The sequence below is a fragment of the Engystomops pustulosus genome, chromosome 6 (assembly GCF_040894005.1).
Source record: "Engystomops pustulosus chromosome 6, aEngPut4.maternal, whole genome shotgun sequence".
Lineage (NCBI taxonomy): Eukaryota > Metazoa > Chordata > Amphibia > Anura > Leptodactylidae > Engystomops > Engystomops pustulosus.
In genome coordinates, this window is record NC_092416.1 from 82,811,392 (window position 1) to 82,826,163 (window position 14,772).

At 40.5% G+C, this 14,772-nt stretch overlaps 1 protein-coding gene across 6 annotated transcripts in view; it reads left to right on the forward strand.

Annotated features, from left to right (window-relative positions):
- The window catches only part of PPP1R12C (protein phosphatase 1 regulatory subunit 12C), a 51,073-nt gene extending 37,221 nt beyond the window's left edge, over positions 1-13,852 (forward strand). For 3 of the 6 annotated variants that reach the window (XM_072156788.1, XM_072156790.1, XM_072156792.1), the window contains 13 exons: positions 429-551; positions 1,658-1,752; positions 2,010-2,153; positions 2,813-2,903; positions 3,400-3,516; positions 4,087-4,174; positions 5,415-5,521; positions 8,010-8,065; positions 8,474-8,567; positions 9,754-9,858; positions 10,043-10,093; positions 10,517-10,567; positions 11,054-13,852. In XM_072156788.1, the coding sequence (XP_072012889.1) occupies positions 429-551; positions 1,658-1,752; positions 2,010-2,153; positions 2,813-2,903; positions 3,400-3,516; positions 4,087-4,174; positions 5,415-5,521; positions 8,010-8,065; positions 8,474-8,567; positions 9,754-9,858; positions 10,043-10,093; positions 10,517-10,567; positions 11,054-11,140 (1,209 nt within the window). In that variant the 3' untranslated portion in view covers positions 11,141-13,852. The remainder of the gene's footprint in view (positions 1-428; positions 552-1,657; positions 1,753-2,009; positions 2,154-2,812; positions 2,904-3,399; positions 3,517-4,086; positions 4,175-5,414; positions 5,522-8,009; positions 8,066-8,473; positions 8,568-9,753; positions 9,859-10,042; positions 10,094-10,516; positions 10,568-11,053) is intronic. The other 3 variants (XM_072156791.1, XM_072156793.1, XM_072156794.1) reach the window with 2 other exon arrangements.
- Positions 13,853-14,772: the final 920 nt, after the last annotated feature.

A 14,772-nucleotide genomic window follows, 5' to 3' on the forward strand; every position in this document is an offset into this window, starting at 1 on the left:
TAATAAAGTGGCAGGTGAGTGTACATTCTTAGTCCTACAGCTATATACTACATTAGAGATGTTTGGCCACGTTAGGATTCAGCCATGCGACCCAGACGTAATGCTGAATTGGCGGCCAAACAGCCAATTTGGCAAATTAAAGCCCCTTGTAACTAACGATGGATATCCCACCTGGCTAATCATAGCCCTGTCTAGTTGTAAAGGGGGGGGGGGGGGGTCAGTTTGGCTGTTCAGCTGCCAATCCACCAGTCTGGGTCGCATTGCTGAATGTGGACATCAAGTCCCCTCATCTCTATACTACATGTCTCTATCCATCTGCCATAACCTGCTCTCAAATCTCTTCAATTTTGTTGGTAAATGAAGCTTTAAGTCTGTTAATTTACTACTCAGTGTTTGTTACCCAGCCCTTCTTTATTCTGCTGTCTCAGAAGCCGGACATTTGGGAGATTCTCCAGAAGTGGAAAAGAAATCTAGAAGCGGTGGCAGTGAGCAGCAGTGTGACTCCGTTCAGTAAACCCTTATGCAATCAGCGGGGAAAAAGTTTGCAAGTGGTAGGGAAGTACAGATGGCTGAATGTAGTATAGAAGTCTTAGATGCAGCAACAATAAAACAAAGATTGCTTATAGAAATGTGAATACAGTGGTGACTTGTACATGTGGACAAGGTTATAACTGTACTGCACTTGTTTTCCCTATCCTTGTCTGTATACAGTGGAGACAACCATTATATGTAAAAGGCATTTCATCTGAAAGGAAATTTACCAATCCATCATGATAAACCAGGGATACTTACTCCTAGATCTAGGCACTGTCACTGCGGTAATCGTAGTCCTTTGTTTTTCATGGCCTCCCTACTCCTAAAATGATGCTAATGATACAGAAGGGCTCTGGGGTAAAAAGCTAAAGATTCACAAGCTATTACACTGTGCATGGGCACTTCCCCCTCCCACTGTGTGCTGAAACTTCTTCTGCTGAAATGAGATTATATCAGGCACATAAATGGGGGGAAACCCTGAGGGAACAGAATTGGGGACATTGTCAACTACAGTACTTGAGAGCTTTGGTAAAATCACCAGGGGGGCCTCCATAAATTAGAAGTTGATTTTAGAAGGAAGGAGGCAATGGATAACCAATGTAAGAAGATTACCACAGTCACTGTTCCTGGATATATGGGTAAGTGCCTTTGGTTTATCATGCTTGATTCTAATGGTAGATTAACTTTTAAGGCAACCTTAGAAGTAGTAATACATACATTGTAATGCAAATATATGGGGGCTTGGGTTTTGCTTGTTCAGTCTTGATTCTACAATGACCAAAAAGCCAAAGTAATTGGAGATCATTTTGGTTGTGGGCCATGTGCATTTAGGCTGTCAGTCCGACCTCCATAATAAGATCCATGGAATGATGACTGTCCAGGGTAGACTAACCGCATGTAATGACTGCTCCTACATAGTAGAATTAATCCTGTTTCCTGTTTCTCAAATGCAATGTATATGTGACAAAGATGAGCACTGAATCCTCATGGCATACTGTATATGGTGTGTTGTTTGTTGTATACCAACAATGTATACCCTTTGATATTCTCTTGGTGTTACTGCTCTTTCTTGAGAGGAGTTAGAGTTAAGAATTATCTCTCCCCCCACCCATTTATCTTCTAGAATAAAGAGCCACTAATGGCTCGTATTCCCCCAACTCCCACACGGCGGATATTCAGCCTACCGGAGACGGACTCTCTTCCAGATGCCAAGAAAGAGTAAGTACTACTTGTTACAGGTCCCTGGTTGTCACTGTTGTCACCTCATGTCACTAACCTGTCTTCTAATCCTCAAAGCACTGAACCTGAAAATTCTGCTTCTCTGTTTCTTCACTAATCCAAAATCACCCACAAACCATATCATTGTATCAAGCTGTACTAACTTCTAGTTTTTAAGTATGAATATGGACCAGATATTGGATGTAAGCTTTTTGTAATGGCTAGAAAAAAAATCTGTACTTCAATCATCTTAATAGAGACTTAGAAGGTGGACTACAGATGAAACTTGACATGGTTCCCACCACACAATTGCACACAAACACTTTGTCCAGCATGACTGCCACTTCCTCCACCTCGTCCTCCAGCACAAGTTCCAGTACTGATCCCAAAGACAAGCGAAGGTAAGACACCTAACACTTGCATGTTCTGCCTTTCCTGAAATCTTCTCCACTTCTTTGGTTTATGGTTACAGATAATTATTTCTGGTGTTTTATTATTTTGATTGGATTAGAAATATTGAAAAAGTGCCCAGCTATAGCATAAATGGGAATGTAGTCTTTTACTATATCCAAATACCACTTCTCTGCTTGGGACTCTCTGAACCAGAATAGAGAAATGCTCTAAGAACTGGATTCCTTACATCATAACGGTATATAATGCAAGGAGTCAATTCATCCCTGCAAAATGGCAGCACTGACACTGTAATCAATAAGACTACAGCGCTGCTGGTAGTGAGGAAGAAGGGGCTCCTTACTGCATATTGAATCTTGTGGCAGTCAGTGGGGCCCCTTCTACAGGTTGTGTGTTCCACGCCTAGTGTGAAAATGTCTTGGGGTTGTGTGGGCATTAATGGTCAAGCTGAAAAGCAATATATACAGCTGCAGCTCCTTTTGCATATCCAGGCTGTTTGATGCAGATTTGAATCTAATACCACATATGGATCGAAATAAAAGAGAAGGTATATGAGACAGAGGGCACTCAGGTTTTGGATCCATAAGTGTCGAGATGTATTCACACCCTCCATAAACATCTTCATTGTAATTCCGCTCATTATTATTAGGTCGTATCAAACACCAGTTCGTGACGAAGAATCAGAATCTCAAAGGAAAGCTCGCTCTCGGCTCATGAGACAGTCAAGGCGGTCTACTCAGGTGAAACTCCAAACTTCTCTATTCCATATTTTATCTGCTGCTTGAATAAAAACTAAAAAATTGTAATAAATAATTAATTGGGATAATCCTCAGACACTCTAGGGCTCCCACATCACATAGCTGTGATCACAGAGTCTGAAGAGTGCTTTGTCACTGCCTGACCACTCTGCTGTGGACAGAAATCCTTGCATCAGTGTTTTAATGGTTACTGATCGCATGCGTTTCCATAGAAACGCACATCAGATGGAGCCGAGGCCTGTCCCCGTACGCTAGCGCTGCGTTTATAATGTAGTGGTACTTGTTACCGCACCCTTAGAAAGGGGCTGTGACTTTTGTGCGAGGCAAGACCTTCATTTTAACTATTGGTTGTACATGGACTTCAAAGTTTTATCCAACTTGTTCTGCATGCTAAATTTGACTGCTTAAAAACTGAAATAACAGAAATGAACATCATATTACATTTTAGATCATATAAGAAATTTTACTTTTATATTAGGGAGTCACACTCACTGACCTGAAAGAAGCTGAAAAAACGCTAGGAAAATCTGTAGAAATTCAGTCTACCGAGCAAAAAGATGAGCGAGGGGACAAGGAGCAGACTGCAGAAACTCCAGTAAGTGCTTTTCATTTGTCTTATTTTAATGGTCAAAATGGTCATGGTTTAGATCTGCTGCTGATAAACTATATATCTATCTAATACTAGACTTGAAGGGAACCTTTCAGCAGAAATTGATGTAAATTGGTGGTATATAGTCAAGATGGCAGAGATTTTAACACTAAAGTCAAGCTCTTTCTTCTTCAGAAACTCCCTTTACTGTAATTGATGGCCCTGCATTCAGAGGCATTACTAACCAGATTTCCTGTATTCAGATGCATGATGTCAATCACACGGGAGGAGGCGTTCATTGTGCCCCACCTTGACAGCAGTGTTAAACTCTCCGCCAACTTGACCTTATGCAACCAATTTAATCAAAGTTGATTTTCTGGATGATGCCACCACACTGGGCTAGGAAAGAAACAACTAGAAGGTGTTACGCTGCTTCACAATATTCTGGTAGTGGTTTATTGCTGATGACAGGTTCCCTATAAAGTATGTGATAGATGAGTTTGTATCACGTGGCTATATTGAAGTTTTGAGGACATTCTATATCGCTAATCTCTTTCCCTTTCTGCTTTGGAACAGGATCAGGGCCGGAGATCTCGGTTAGCACTGAATACTGAAGCTGTCGTACCTGCACCTGTAAATACTGTGAATTCTCCTACAAAGAAAGGTGTAATATTAGCGGCTTCAATCTTTATTACGTGTTTATTTATGTCACTATGACAGAAGTCTATTAAAATATCAATAGTTCAGTCATCACAACTATTCAGCTGGAAAAGTGCTAGTAATTACAAGAGGAAGTAATTACATGGAGGTGCAGAGAGCCAGAGGATTCTCCCATCTCACATAAGGGGTGAAATACTGATAATGAGCATGAAGCCACTGTAGCTGGCATGTCACATGTTTCCTGCTAAGTTACTGCAGAGACAAGTGCTGAGGCCGGCTGGTGGAGGGATCTACTGCAACATGCCTGCTAGCACTCCTCTGTGCATGGTTGGCCTGAAGAGGAAACCCAGAGATCGGACACAGCAACCAGTAGAGGGAGTTGTACACAAGGTTAAAGCTTTATTGTACAATAAGGGAGCATAATTGTTAATAGATTCTAATAGCAATAATAACTATCTGAACATCATTAATTTTAAATAAATATATTCAACATGGTGGCATAACCCCTTTAATGTGGCCTACAATGTAAGGAGAAAAAGCAGAGTTTTCCCAATAGCAACATATAACATCTAGGGAGTGCAGCTCCTAAATATCTAAACCCATCATAGCACTCTCCCACATACATCTGATGTATGGGTGGGTATGCCAGCCCGCCGGATGCTGTCAGAGTAGAGGTTCTGTGCCCATGTAAACAGGGTAAAGATTTTTTTTTTAACCCTTTACCAACATTTTACATAGTATTACGTCACATGCTGGCTGCGGTATTATGGAGGGGGCTCACTGGCTGAGCCCTCTCCATACAAGGTGTGCGCTTGCTGCATATTGTGGCAAACACCCACAGGTAAAGCCTGCAGTCAGTGCTGGCACCGATCACGGGTGTTATCCCTGTAAATTTCGGCTCCTAGTGACGAAATTATGGGTGACAGGTCCTCTTTAAATACCATCACTATGAAGTGCAATTTGTTACACTGAATACAAGCCCTGACACTGCTCTGTACATGGGAAAATAAAAAGTTTGGATTTTTGAAGGGGGGTGGGGAAAAAAATAAATAAATACAAATATGAAAAGATGAAAAAGGGCCTCTGCGGGAAGGGGTTAAAGTCCTCCCCAGCCCACCTGCAAGGTTTTTCAAGTAGTAGGACAATGAATGAAATGGAGCTTATTTGCAAACCATATTGCAGTGTGTAATTCCCTAATTTCTGTATTCGTTATATCTATCCAAATTCATCATCTTTTATTGTAGAGCTTGAAACTGTTGCCAGAGAAGAGTCTGAAACAGAAAACCTAAACCATTTAACAACAAGGGACAGAAGAAGATGGAGAAAAGAATTGAGAACAGGAAACATGGGGGTAAATATTTTACAGATTTTACTACTGTATTGGTTTACTGGTCATACACTTTATTTACAGTGGTGGCCAAAAGTATTGCCACCCCTCTAATTCTGTCAGACAATACTCTGACAATCAGAAATTCTGTGGTATTATTAATTTAATTTGTCTTCAATGGAAAACCACAAAAAGAATTGTCAAAAAGCCAAATTGGATATGATTTCTCACCAAACATAAAAAGGGGAGTGGACAAAAGTATTGGCACCGTTTGAAAAATCATGTGATGCTTCTCTAATTTGTGTAATTACCAGCACCTGTAACTTACATGTGGCCCCTAACAGGTTGTGGCAATAACTAAATCACACTTACAGTCAGATGAAATGGATTAATGTTTACTCAACCTCTGTCCTGTGCCCTTGTGTGTACCACATTGAGCATGGAAAAGAAAGAAGACCAAGGAACTGTCTGAGGACTTGAGAATCAAAATTGTGAGGAAGCATGAGCAATCTCAAGGCTACAAGTCCATCTCCAAAGACCTGAGTGTTCCTGTGTCTACCGAGCCGGTGTCATCAAGAAGTTTAAAGTCCATGGTACTGTGGCTAACCTCCCTAGATGTGGACAGAAAAGATGAGACAAAAGTACAGCTTTTTGGGAAAAGGCATCAACATAGAGTTTACAGGAAAAAAAGAGGCCTTCCATGATGTTTTGGGGTTGCTTTGCTTCCTCTGGCACTGGACTGCTTGACCATCTGCATGGCATTATGAAGTCTGAAGACTAGCAAGATTTTTTGCAGAATAATGTAGGGCCCAGTGTGAGAAAGCTGGGTCTCTCCTCAGAGGTCATGGGTGTTCCAGCAGGACAATGACCCAAAACACACTTCAAAAAGCACTAGAAAATGGTTTAAGAGAAAGCACTGGAGACTTGTAAAGTGGCCAGCAATGAGTCCAGACCTAAATCCCATAGAACATCTGGGAGAGATCTCACAATGACAGTTTGGAGAAGGCACCTTCACATCTCAGGGACCTGGAGCAGTTTGCCAAAGAAGAATGGTCTACAGCAGAGCATTGTAAGAAACTCCTTGATGGTTACCGGAAGCGTTTGTTCGCAGTTATTTTGTCTAAAGGTTGTGCTACCAAGTATTAGGCTGAGGGTGCCAATACTTTTGTCCAGCCCATTTATGGAGTTTTGTGTAAAATGATCAATGATTTTACTTTTTTTTTTTTTATTCTCTTTTGTGTATTTTCATTGCAAGCTAAATAAATGAAGATATTAAAACCAAATAATTTGTGATTGCAATCATTTTCTGGAAGAAAACAATTATTATCTGACAGAATTGCAGATACTTTTTGCCACCACTGTAGATATTAGACAAACACAATTTTAGTTAATTGCCTGACTTCCTTGTTTATATGGGGGTGTCTAAACTGTACATCTTTTGCTCATGTTGATAAAATACAAACCTGACAGCCTAATATATACAGATTTAAAAGATGCTTTCATATGATGTTATTTATTATAGGCAGATCTCCCGCTCCTTTCTCATTCTGCTCCACTACCACTGTGTCATTAGGAAATAGTCACCATATAATAACAGTGGAATGTGTTCTAACTTGGTATTAGAGAGTCACAAATTGCGCTTGAGAAATTTCCTTGGCTGACCCATGCACGTGTATTTATTGTTGTGAGTCAAGAGGAAGAAGATATCACTGACCAGCAAAAGATATCTCCCCCATATGGAGAAAGTTTACAAACCATTCAGTCATTTATAGCTAGCCAGCCCCAATTCCCCTTCCCCCAGTAGATAGATAGCTAACCGGCCCCCTCTAGTATGTAGCTAGCCCCCAGTACACCCAGCCCTTAAAAAAAGGTCCTTTTCTTGCTGCTGCTTCTTGCTTCCAGCTGCGGGTCTGCGCTGGCTGTGTACACACTATGATGTCAGCCGCTGCTGTAGCTTATGAGTTGGGGTTTAAAATCCAGTAAGACGACTTATACCACCAGGATCAAGGATCATAAACCAAGCACACTCACATACTGGACTCTGTACCCTCTGGCTGGATCTGTTCTTCTTTATGCTACTTATGCCTTTGTTTTTAGGAGGACACACAGCTTACAAAATTTGCAAATAAGCCTGTGGGAATAAGAAACTACAAGAAGAGCAGTTCCTACAAGGGGGGGCACACACCAGCTTGTTAGTGTGCTTGGTTCACATGATTTACATGGTTGTAGATGTCCTTTTAATAATTGTCATTACAAACTAAACTTGCCACTAGAGGGCTCATGTAGACCGCATGTGGTAATACTTTTTGTAACCTCTATTGCTATATCTGCAGATGAAACAGAAAACTCTTATCCCGCCAGTATGTGGAACATTATTACAAAGTTACAAAAAAGCCAAGCCAAAAGCCAGGGGAAGGGTTGGCGGTGCTATCAGTATTTGCTTGTGTTCCTATTGTTACCATTGATGACTGTTTATCCGGAGACACCTACTTACATTAGTTTGGCTTTACAGGTCCCAGACAATGAGGGAACAGAGGCTGTAAACCACAATGAAACGTCTGGGCACAGGTAATCCTCTAACTTCCTAGTTATTCTTTATGCTGAACAAACCCTGAAGTTTCCTGTACACAGCAAATGGCTGCAGGGTTCAAATTAATTTGCATGGCCTACAAGTTTCTAATACTTTGTTTCTGAAAATTGTGCACTCTGAGGGTGCGGTCACACGTTGCAGTTAAAACTGCATCGCAATTAGTTTTGAGGTGGTTTTAGGTGCAGTTTTGTCAATTGAACAGGTGAAAGACATGAACTGAACGAGTGAATTTGATTTTGAAGGGGAAACCTGCTCCACAAATGTCATTCACTCGTTCAGTTCATGTCTTTCACTGCAATGCAGTTTTAACTGCAACGTGTGAACGCACCCTGAGGGATATATTTGTTAAATTACAATGTATGGAGTAATTGGTTTTCTGATTGCAGAGAAAAAGAAAATTTAAACAGTGTTATGCCATACAGAGCAGGAACATACTCATTTTCAAGGCACAAGGAGGAGTCTGACAAAGATTACAAAAAGGTATGTACAGAACTTCCCAACTCCCTGTTCACAATATACTGCTGGGAGTTTATGTAATAAAACACCATGTGATGTTAACATTACATCTGTATGGACACGTCAGTCCTTTTTGTCTAGTAATCAATGCAGCAAATTTTACAATATCAATATGAGATTATTTGCGGCTGGGACTGTCTTTTCTACTGTCATCAGCAGGTGAGCAGACCTTGCATACCAAAGACATGTCCATTTTTTGCGGCCCGAGGACAGCATTCTTGCTCTATATTTTTTGGCTCTGTCCTGAGACATGGTGTGCTCACCACACTGTCACTGGGCGTCATAGACCTCTGAGGGGGCTGTGATCTGGCCACAAGGTATGTGGACAGATCAAGGCCACTGATACTGTCGTATGCATTGGGCTGAAGTCTATGCCCTGTGGTTAAACACCTTTTCCCTCCCCGGATGCCAATTTAAAAGCCTCAAATTGAAAATAAAATGTACATTTTTTTGATGATATTATATAATTTATATTCTGCTAAGCAAAAAGATATTTTGTCACTTATAATTAATTAGTAAAAATATATACATGTTAATTTCTTTTAATATTAGTATATTTTTACCCCTCCTGTTTTGGGAAATACTAAAAATGTAATAATAGATTTTTAAATTTTTGCAAGGCATACAACACATTGTACAGGACCTGGGATGATGTCCTGATTGGGGAGATTGCTCTTTTTCTCCTGAAAGCAGGTTCTGATTTTAATACAAGGGAGGCTTCAGTGGTTCTGACAGATCAGTATAGTTACCTGTAACCGTGCATACAGAAGACAGAAGTGTGTATGAGACATTGGGAAACTGTATTTAGTATATCCCACTGTTGTCTCATATACTAACAGTTTTAATATTTAGTCAAACATTCAAAGCAATAAATGCCACCCCCCAAAATCGCTAAATAATCAAACCGCTTTTATTTTTGTTTGTTTTTTTAATGACGCATTACTTTTAATGGTGCTTCCTGCTTCCCATTGCTCTTTGCTTCAGATAAAAGTATGGGGGTGCCGTTTTGTCAACAGCTGGTGTTCTCTGGCAGCAGCTAAAAATTAAGGTGACTTGAGGGTTTTTAAGCCGCAGTCTCCATGTGTGTTGTGGCCAGACAATTATGAGCTCCTTGATTTGATCTAGGAATCTGTCCTCTATTCTTTCACAGTTATATGAAGATATACTTTCTGAAAATGAGTCCCTGAGAGAACAGCTTCAAGAGGCTGAACTCAAGCTCACACAGCTAAAACTGGAGCTGGAGAGAGTCATGCAGGTGTGTGTGGTGGTCTGCCCTGGGAACTATATCTTATGGCCAATGACATCATTTCACATTTAGGACTGGCACATAAGCGGTCTGCTCCACATCTCTTCCACAGGCTAGCTTAATCATTTGGCAAAACTAAAAATATGTAGACCAGTTTTACACTTTAATAATTTATGCATTTTCTGTTTTTCAGCGACAGGAGCGACATGCAGAGAGGCCTGCCTTGTTGGAGCTTGAGCGATTTGTATGTATTTTTAGTTTTATGTCTGCTCAAAATTCAAGCCCATTCTTATGGTGATAAGTCCAAGAGATTCAGACTCCGGAAGAAACCGCTTTTGCTCATGTACAATCCAGTAAATTAGATACATAAAGTGAATCGTACTGTGTGGGCCATTTCTTTTTAAATCTGTTGTCCAAGATTTTGGTGAGGGAATAACGTGGTTATAAAAAAGATCAAAAATGTATTTTTATCTTAGACTCAGTGCTTTCCTCTTCCCACTCTGCACCAGAAATCCTGGCAAACTTTGGGAAGCCGGAAGTATGGAGGGGGGCACTGGTGTTTTCCCACTTTAAAATGTACTGCAAACTTTAGTTACTAAACTGAAACTTTCTGAAGTTTTTAAATGTAGAATTACACTAACCTATATTGGACCATCTCTTCCCATAGGAAAGAAGAGCGTTGGAACGAAAGGCAGCTGAACTTGAAGAAGAGTTAAAGGTAATTTTGGAAATGGAAATAAATTTATTTGGGGTTATGGATAATGTAAAAAGCACTGATCAGTAGAGTGCTGTCTTGCTTTGGCTCTTGGTAGGCCCACCTGATAGACTATTTACTTACCCCACCAAGCACATCTTTCTTCTATAGGTTTGTTTTCTAGTGATCGATAAGAGGCTTATGCCCCACTAGTATGTCACATGATTCATTGTATCTTAAAACAATTTCTTCCAGCTCTCTGCTTTCATTCAGTATGACCTTTCATAGTCCAGACCCTGGGATTATCAGCCTGGTCATGTGATGGATACACAAATTGATACCTCCTGTATTTTTCACAGGACTGATATGTAACTCTGTAGGTCTGCAATAAAAGGTCCTATTGAATAACAGCAAGTAAGTCATGATGGCTAAAGTAATGCTAAAGCTGGATATATAATTGTAAAGAAAAATAACTATATCCAATTTTCCTGACTTTTTTCTCATTTTAAGGTCCTCTCTGATTTGAAGGCAGACAATCAAAGACTAAAGGACGAGAACGCTGCTCTGATACGAGTGATCAGCAAACTGTCTAAGTGAAAGTGCAGGCACTGCACAACCTGACACAAAACCTTCAGTCTGCCTGGGCCAAACACAGTCTTACAAGTCTGTAACGTCTTCCCGGATTTGGCAGATACTGAAGACAAGGCTGCAATGGCAACAGGAAAGACGCCTTGTTTGACTTTGTGCTGCACACACTGGAGCCAGACTTTCAGAGACAGCTCCCTGGTCTGCGAACTTCAAGGAAATCTAAGATCCTACTTTATAAAATAGTTTTATTCATTTTTTTTTAATGTATAATCTATAAAAACATACTAGTATGTATATCCACATGCCCCCAAGTGATGGCACTGGCCTACGGACAAGTTACCTCTCTTGGTTTAACAAATGCCTTCATTCTTTTGTCATAACCCAACATCTGTTCAACACAATGGGCAACCACTGGACCCTTCTTGCCTGTCTTACCATAACTGTGATAACCCTTCAATATCCACTCCAGCAATTTTAACATGTCTATAGAAGATAACCAAGCTGTCCACCCAGCAATAACTAGGGATCCTCTCCAGACCGCCCCTGATGCTATACATGTATTTATATTATGCACAGTTACCTCATTGTCTGCAGCCGTACATAAGGTAACTTTGTCCTTAAATAAAATGGCGGTTGTAACATTTAGGGAACACACACCCCTTACTGTGAAGATTTGCGCGTGTCCATGTATTCTTGAATGTACTTGTATACAATACAAGTTTCCAGCTCTAGCTATGCCTTTATGCTGCATTATCTACAGTGTGTTATTTCCTGGCCTTACATAAGGGGACGCCATATCGCTTCCATCCTCTGTTTTTCTGGCATTCAGATAAGGGGTATATATCTCTAAATACTGGAATATCTTTTCTTAGAATGTAATATTGTGCTGTACATCTACAATTCCTCTTTCATCACTCATCCAACACTGGCAGAGTTTATAGGCATAAGAGTTCCCATTAACAAGGCAGAATGTTTAACAATTAGTTTTAAGTATAGGAAAAATTCTGGTCTATAAATAAATGATGCTCTACAACTTTATCGTTATTACCATTGTTATGAGAAGCTCAGTTCTGACCTGCTGAAGAGGCTTCTAGACACATGTTATACCACCAGTACCAGCAGCTTTACAGCTACCTGAATGGTAGGAAGATATGTAGAATCTTGGGTTTGCCCATCTAGTGATCCAATGTGAAGGGAACATTATACTAGTAGGCACAGAGACGGACATTTTCTGTGTTCAGTTCCTATCTCAGTGGAGAAGATGTAAGGTTTTCTATTAGTAGTTCATTTAATGCATTAATGGTAGAGGGGCATGGCACTGTCCACACCTTGCTTTGTATACATTTGTATTATGTGCTGTATATGAAGCATAGTAAAATGTATCTCTATTTCCTCAGCTGTCCACAATCCATCTTAGGCACTCATGGTCTGTCTGTCTTGGCTCTAAGTATATAATCACACTTGTTTCTCTGTTTTTCTTGCATTCTGGAATCTTTTAGGACTGTAGAACACGAGCACAAGTGTATAAGTATTTTACCCCACACCACCAACTATGAGTTATTAGAAGGTTCAGTATTACACTGACTTGATGTAGGTTGAATTTGCAGTATTTGCATTGAGTATGTCTGGATCTGTTGAGCAGATCTTAACTGTGGGGCATGTACTGTATAATGGTTTTATACCAAACAATACATTATAAAATGAATCCCTATCTATCACTATGCATCTAACTTTTAACTATAGACCATGTCAAAGATTAGAGCAGTATTTGCTGCAGTGCAGGGCATAGAAATGTGCTAGGGCATAGCCCTTCTCAGAAGTAGTTTTTTTTTTTTTTTTTGGGGGGGGGGGGGCTTGTTTTTTAAACTATGGCTACAATGTAAAATGTACCTTGTGAACATGACCTACCATTGGTAGTTAGGAACTAAGGACAGGACTGGTAGCCATATAATACAAATACACATGGAAAATCTTACATTTTCCCATATAGTGCTGGTTTTATGTAAATTATTATTCCTGTACTTTGATACATTCTACAATTAATAGTGAACTTTGCTAGATTCACTTATGTTTTCTAAGATCTCTGTTTGCTACATCTTAGTTGAAAAACAGTTCATGCCTAAACTGCTCAGTGTAGATGTGAATGCACTTAGTGTCAAATTAGTGTAATTCGGATAGGTTTGTGATTTTAGCAGACGTTATATACAGATTGGCTGTATATAAGAAAGTTTTCTTCACTTATGCAGTGCCAGGATAATGTAGCATTGTTCTGCCCACACACAATCTGAAACACGGCCAAGTCACGTGACGATCCTAATGGCTCTACCGTTCTAGAGCTGGCTATTGTTGAAACAGAAGACGTGATGAATAGATTTTAAGTTCCCTTGCAGTGTGTGGTAGATGCTCACACCTCTAAATCTTTCTATGATAAACATGCATGGAAGTATGGTGACCAGTATACAGGAACATCACTTTATAGGCAGCTATAGGCTCTAGCTGTGGTCTGTTGCTTGCCAAGACAACTACAAGTTTCTTACAACTGGATTTCCTGAAATCTGCGGGAAAAAAAGTGGCCACGTCTTTAGGTGACATGCATCATATTTCACATGTTAGCTAAAAATAAGACCCTGGCATGGGCTGGCACGTTATGAGCCAAGCAGTGTGTTGTTTAAAGGGGTTGTCTGAGTTTTGAAAAAAAAACTATATGTGGCCGGGAGCGGGCTGCCTAAAACAATAAAGATGTACTTACCTTCCGGTGCCCTCCGGTATCCAGCGCTGCATTCAGCTTCCGGCCAGAGCCGACAACCTTCCGGCCCCCATACACAATGCTGTGTATAGGGACGGATAGGCACACCCGGCCACGGCCGGCCTGAAGCTGTATGCAGTGCTGCTCCGGCGGCCATGTTTGTTTACATGGCGCCCGGGCCGGAGAGACAGCAGCGCTGGATACCGGAGGGCACCGGAAGGTAAGTACATCTTTATTGTTTTAAGCAGCCCGCTCCCGGCCACCTATTTTTTTTTTTTTTTTCAAAACTCTGACAACCCCTTTAAGTCTGTGTGTACAAGCTTCATGTTACCCAGTTTCATCCCCAATTTTTTTTGTGAAGTAAAGCACTGATTCTACTTCTGCTCTCTATTGTTCATAAGTGACTACCCAGCTGATACCCTTCTTGGGAACAATGCAGATTCTGTGCCGTATATAATGGGTAGACGTTGGCTTTAATACATGTATGCCCAATATACCCAAAAACAAGGGCTAAAGAAATATGCAGGTATAGTAGATACAAGGCATCTATAGCTATTCACTTCAAGTAGGCCTAAAGTCATGCAGGTAATAAAATGAATGTGGTCTATGACTGTGCTGCATGCTAAATCTAGATCTGCTAATTTATTCTACATGGATGTTCCATTAGATGCTCAGGTTATTCAGTCGTTCCCTGGAAGCTGCATGTTGCCATCTGCTGCTCTTTTCCACAACCTTTGAGTATTACTGCCAACTCTGCCTTCTCTATGCCAAGGTAGGACCTACAAATGTGGTCACTGCTTCTGTTTTTCTTCTGGTTTAATACTGTGCCATGCCAGTTCAATGACTAAACAAAACAGGCAAACTGCAAATAAAATGACTTGTATTTGTATATACG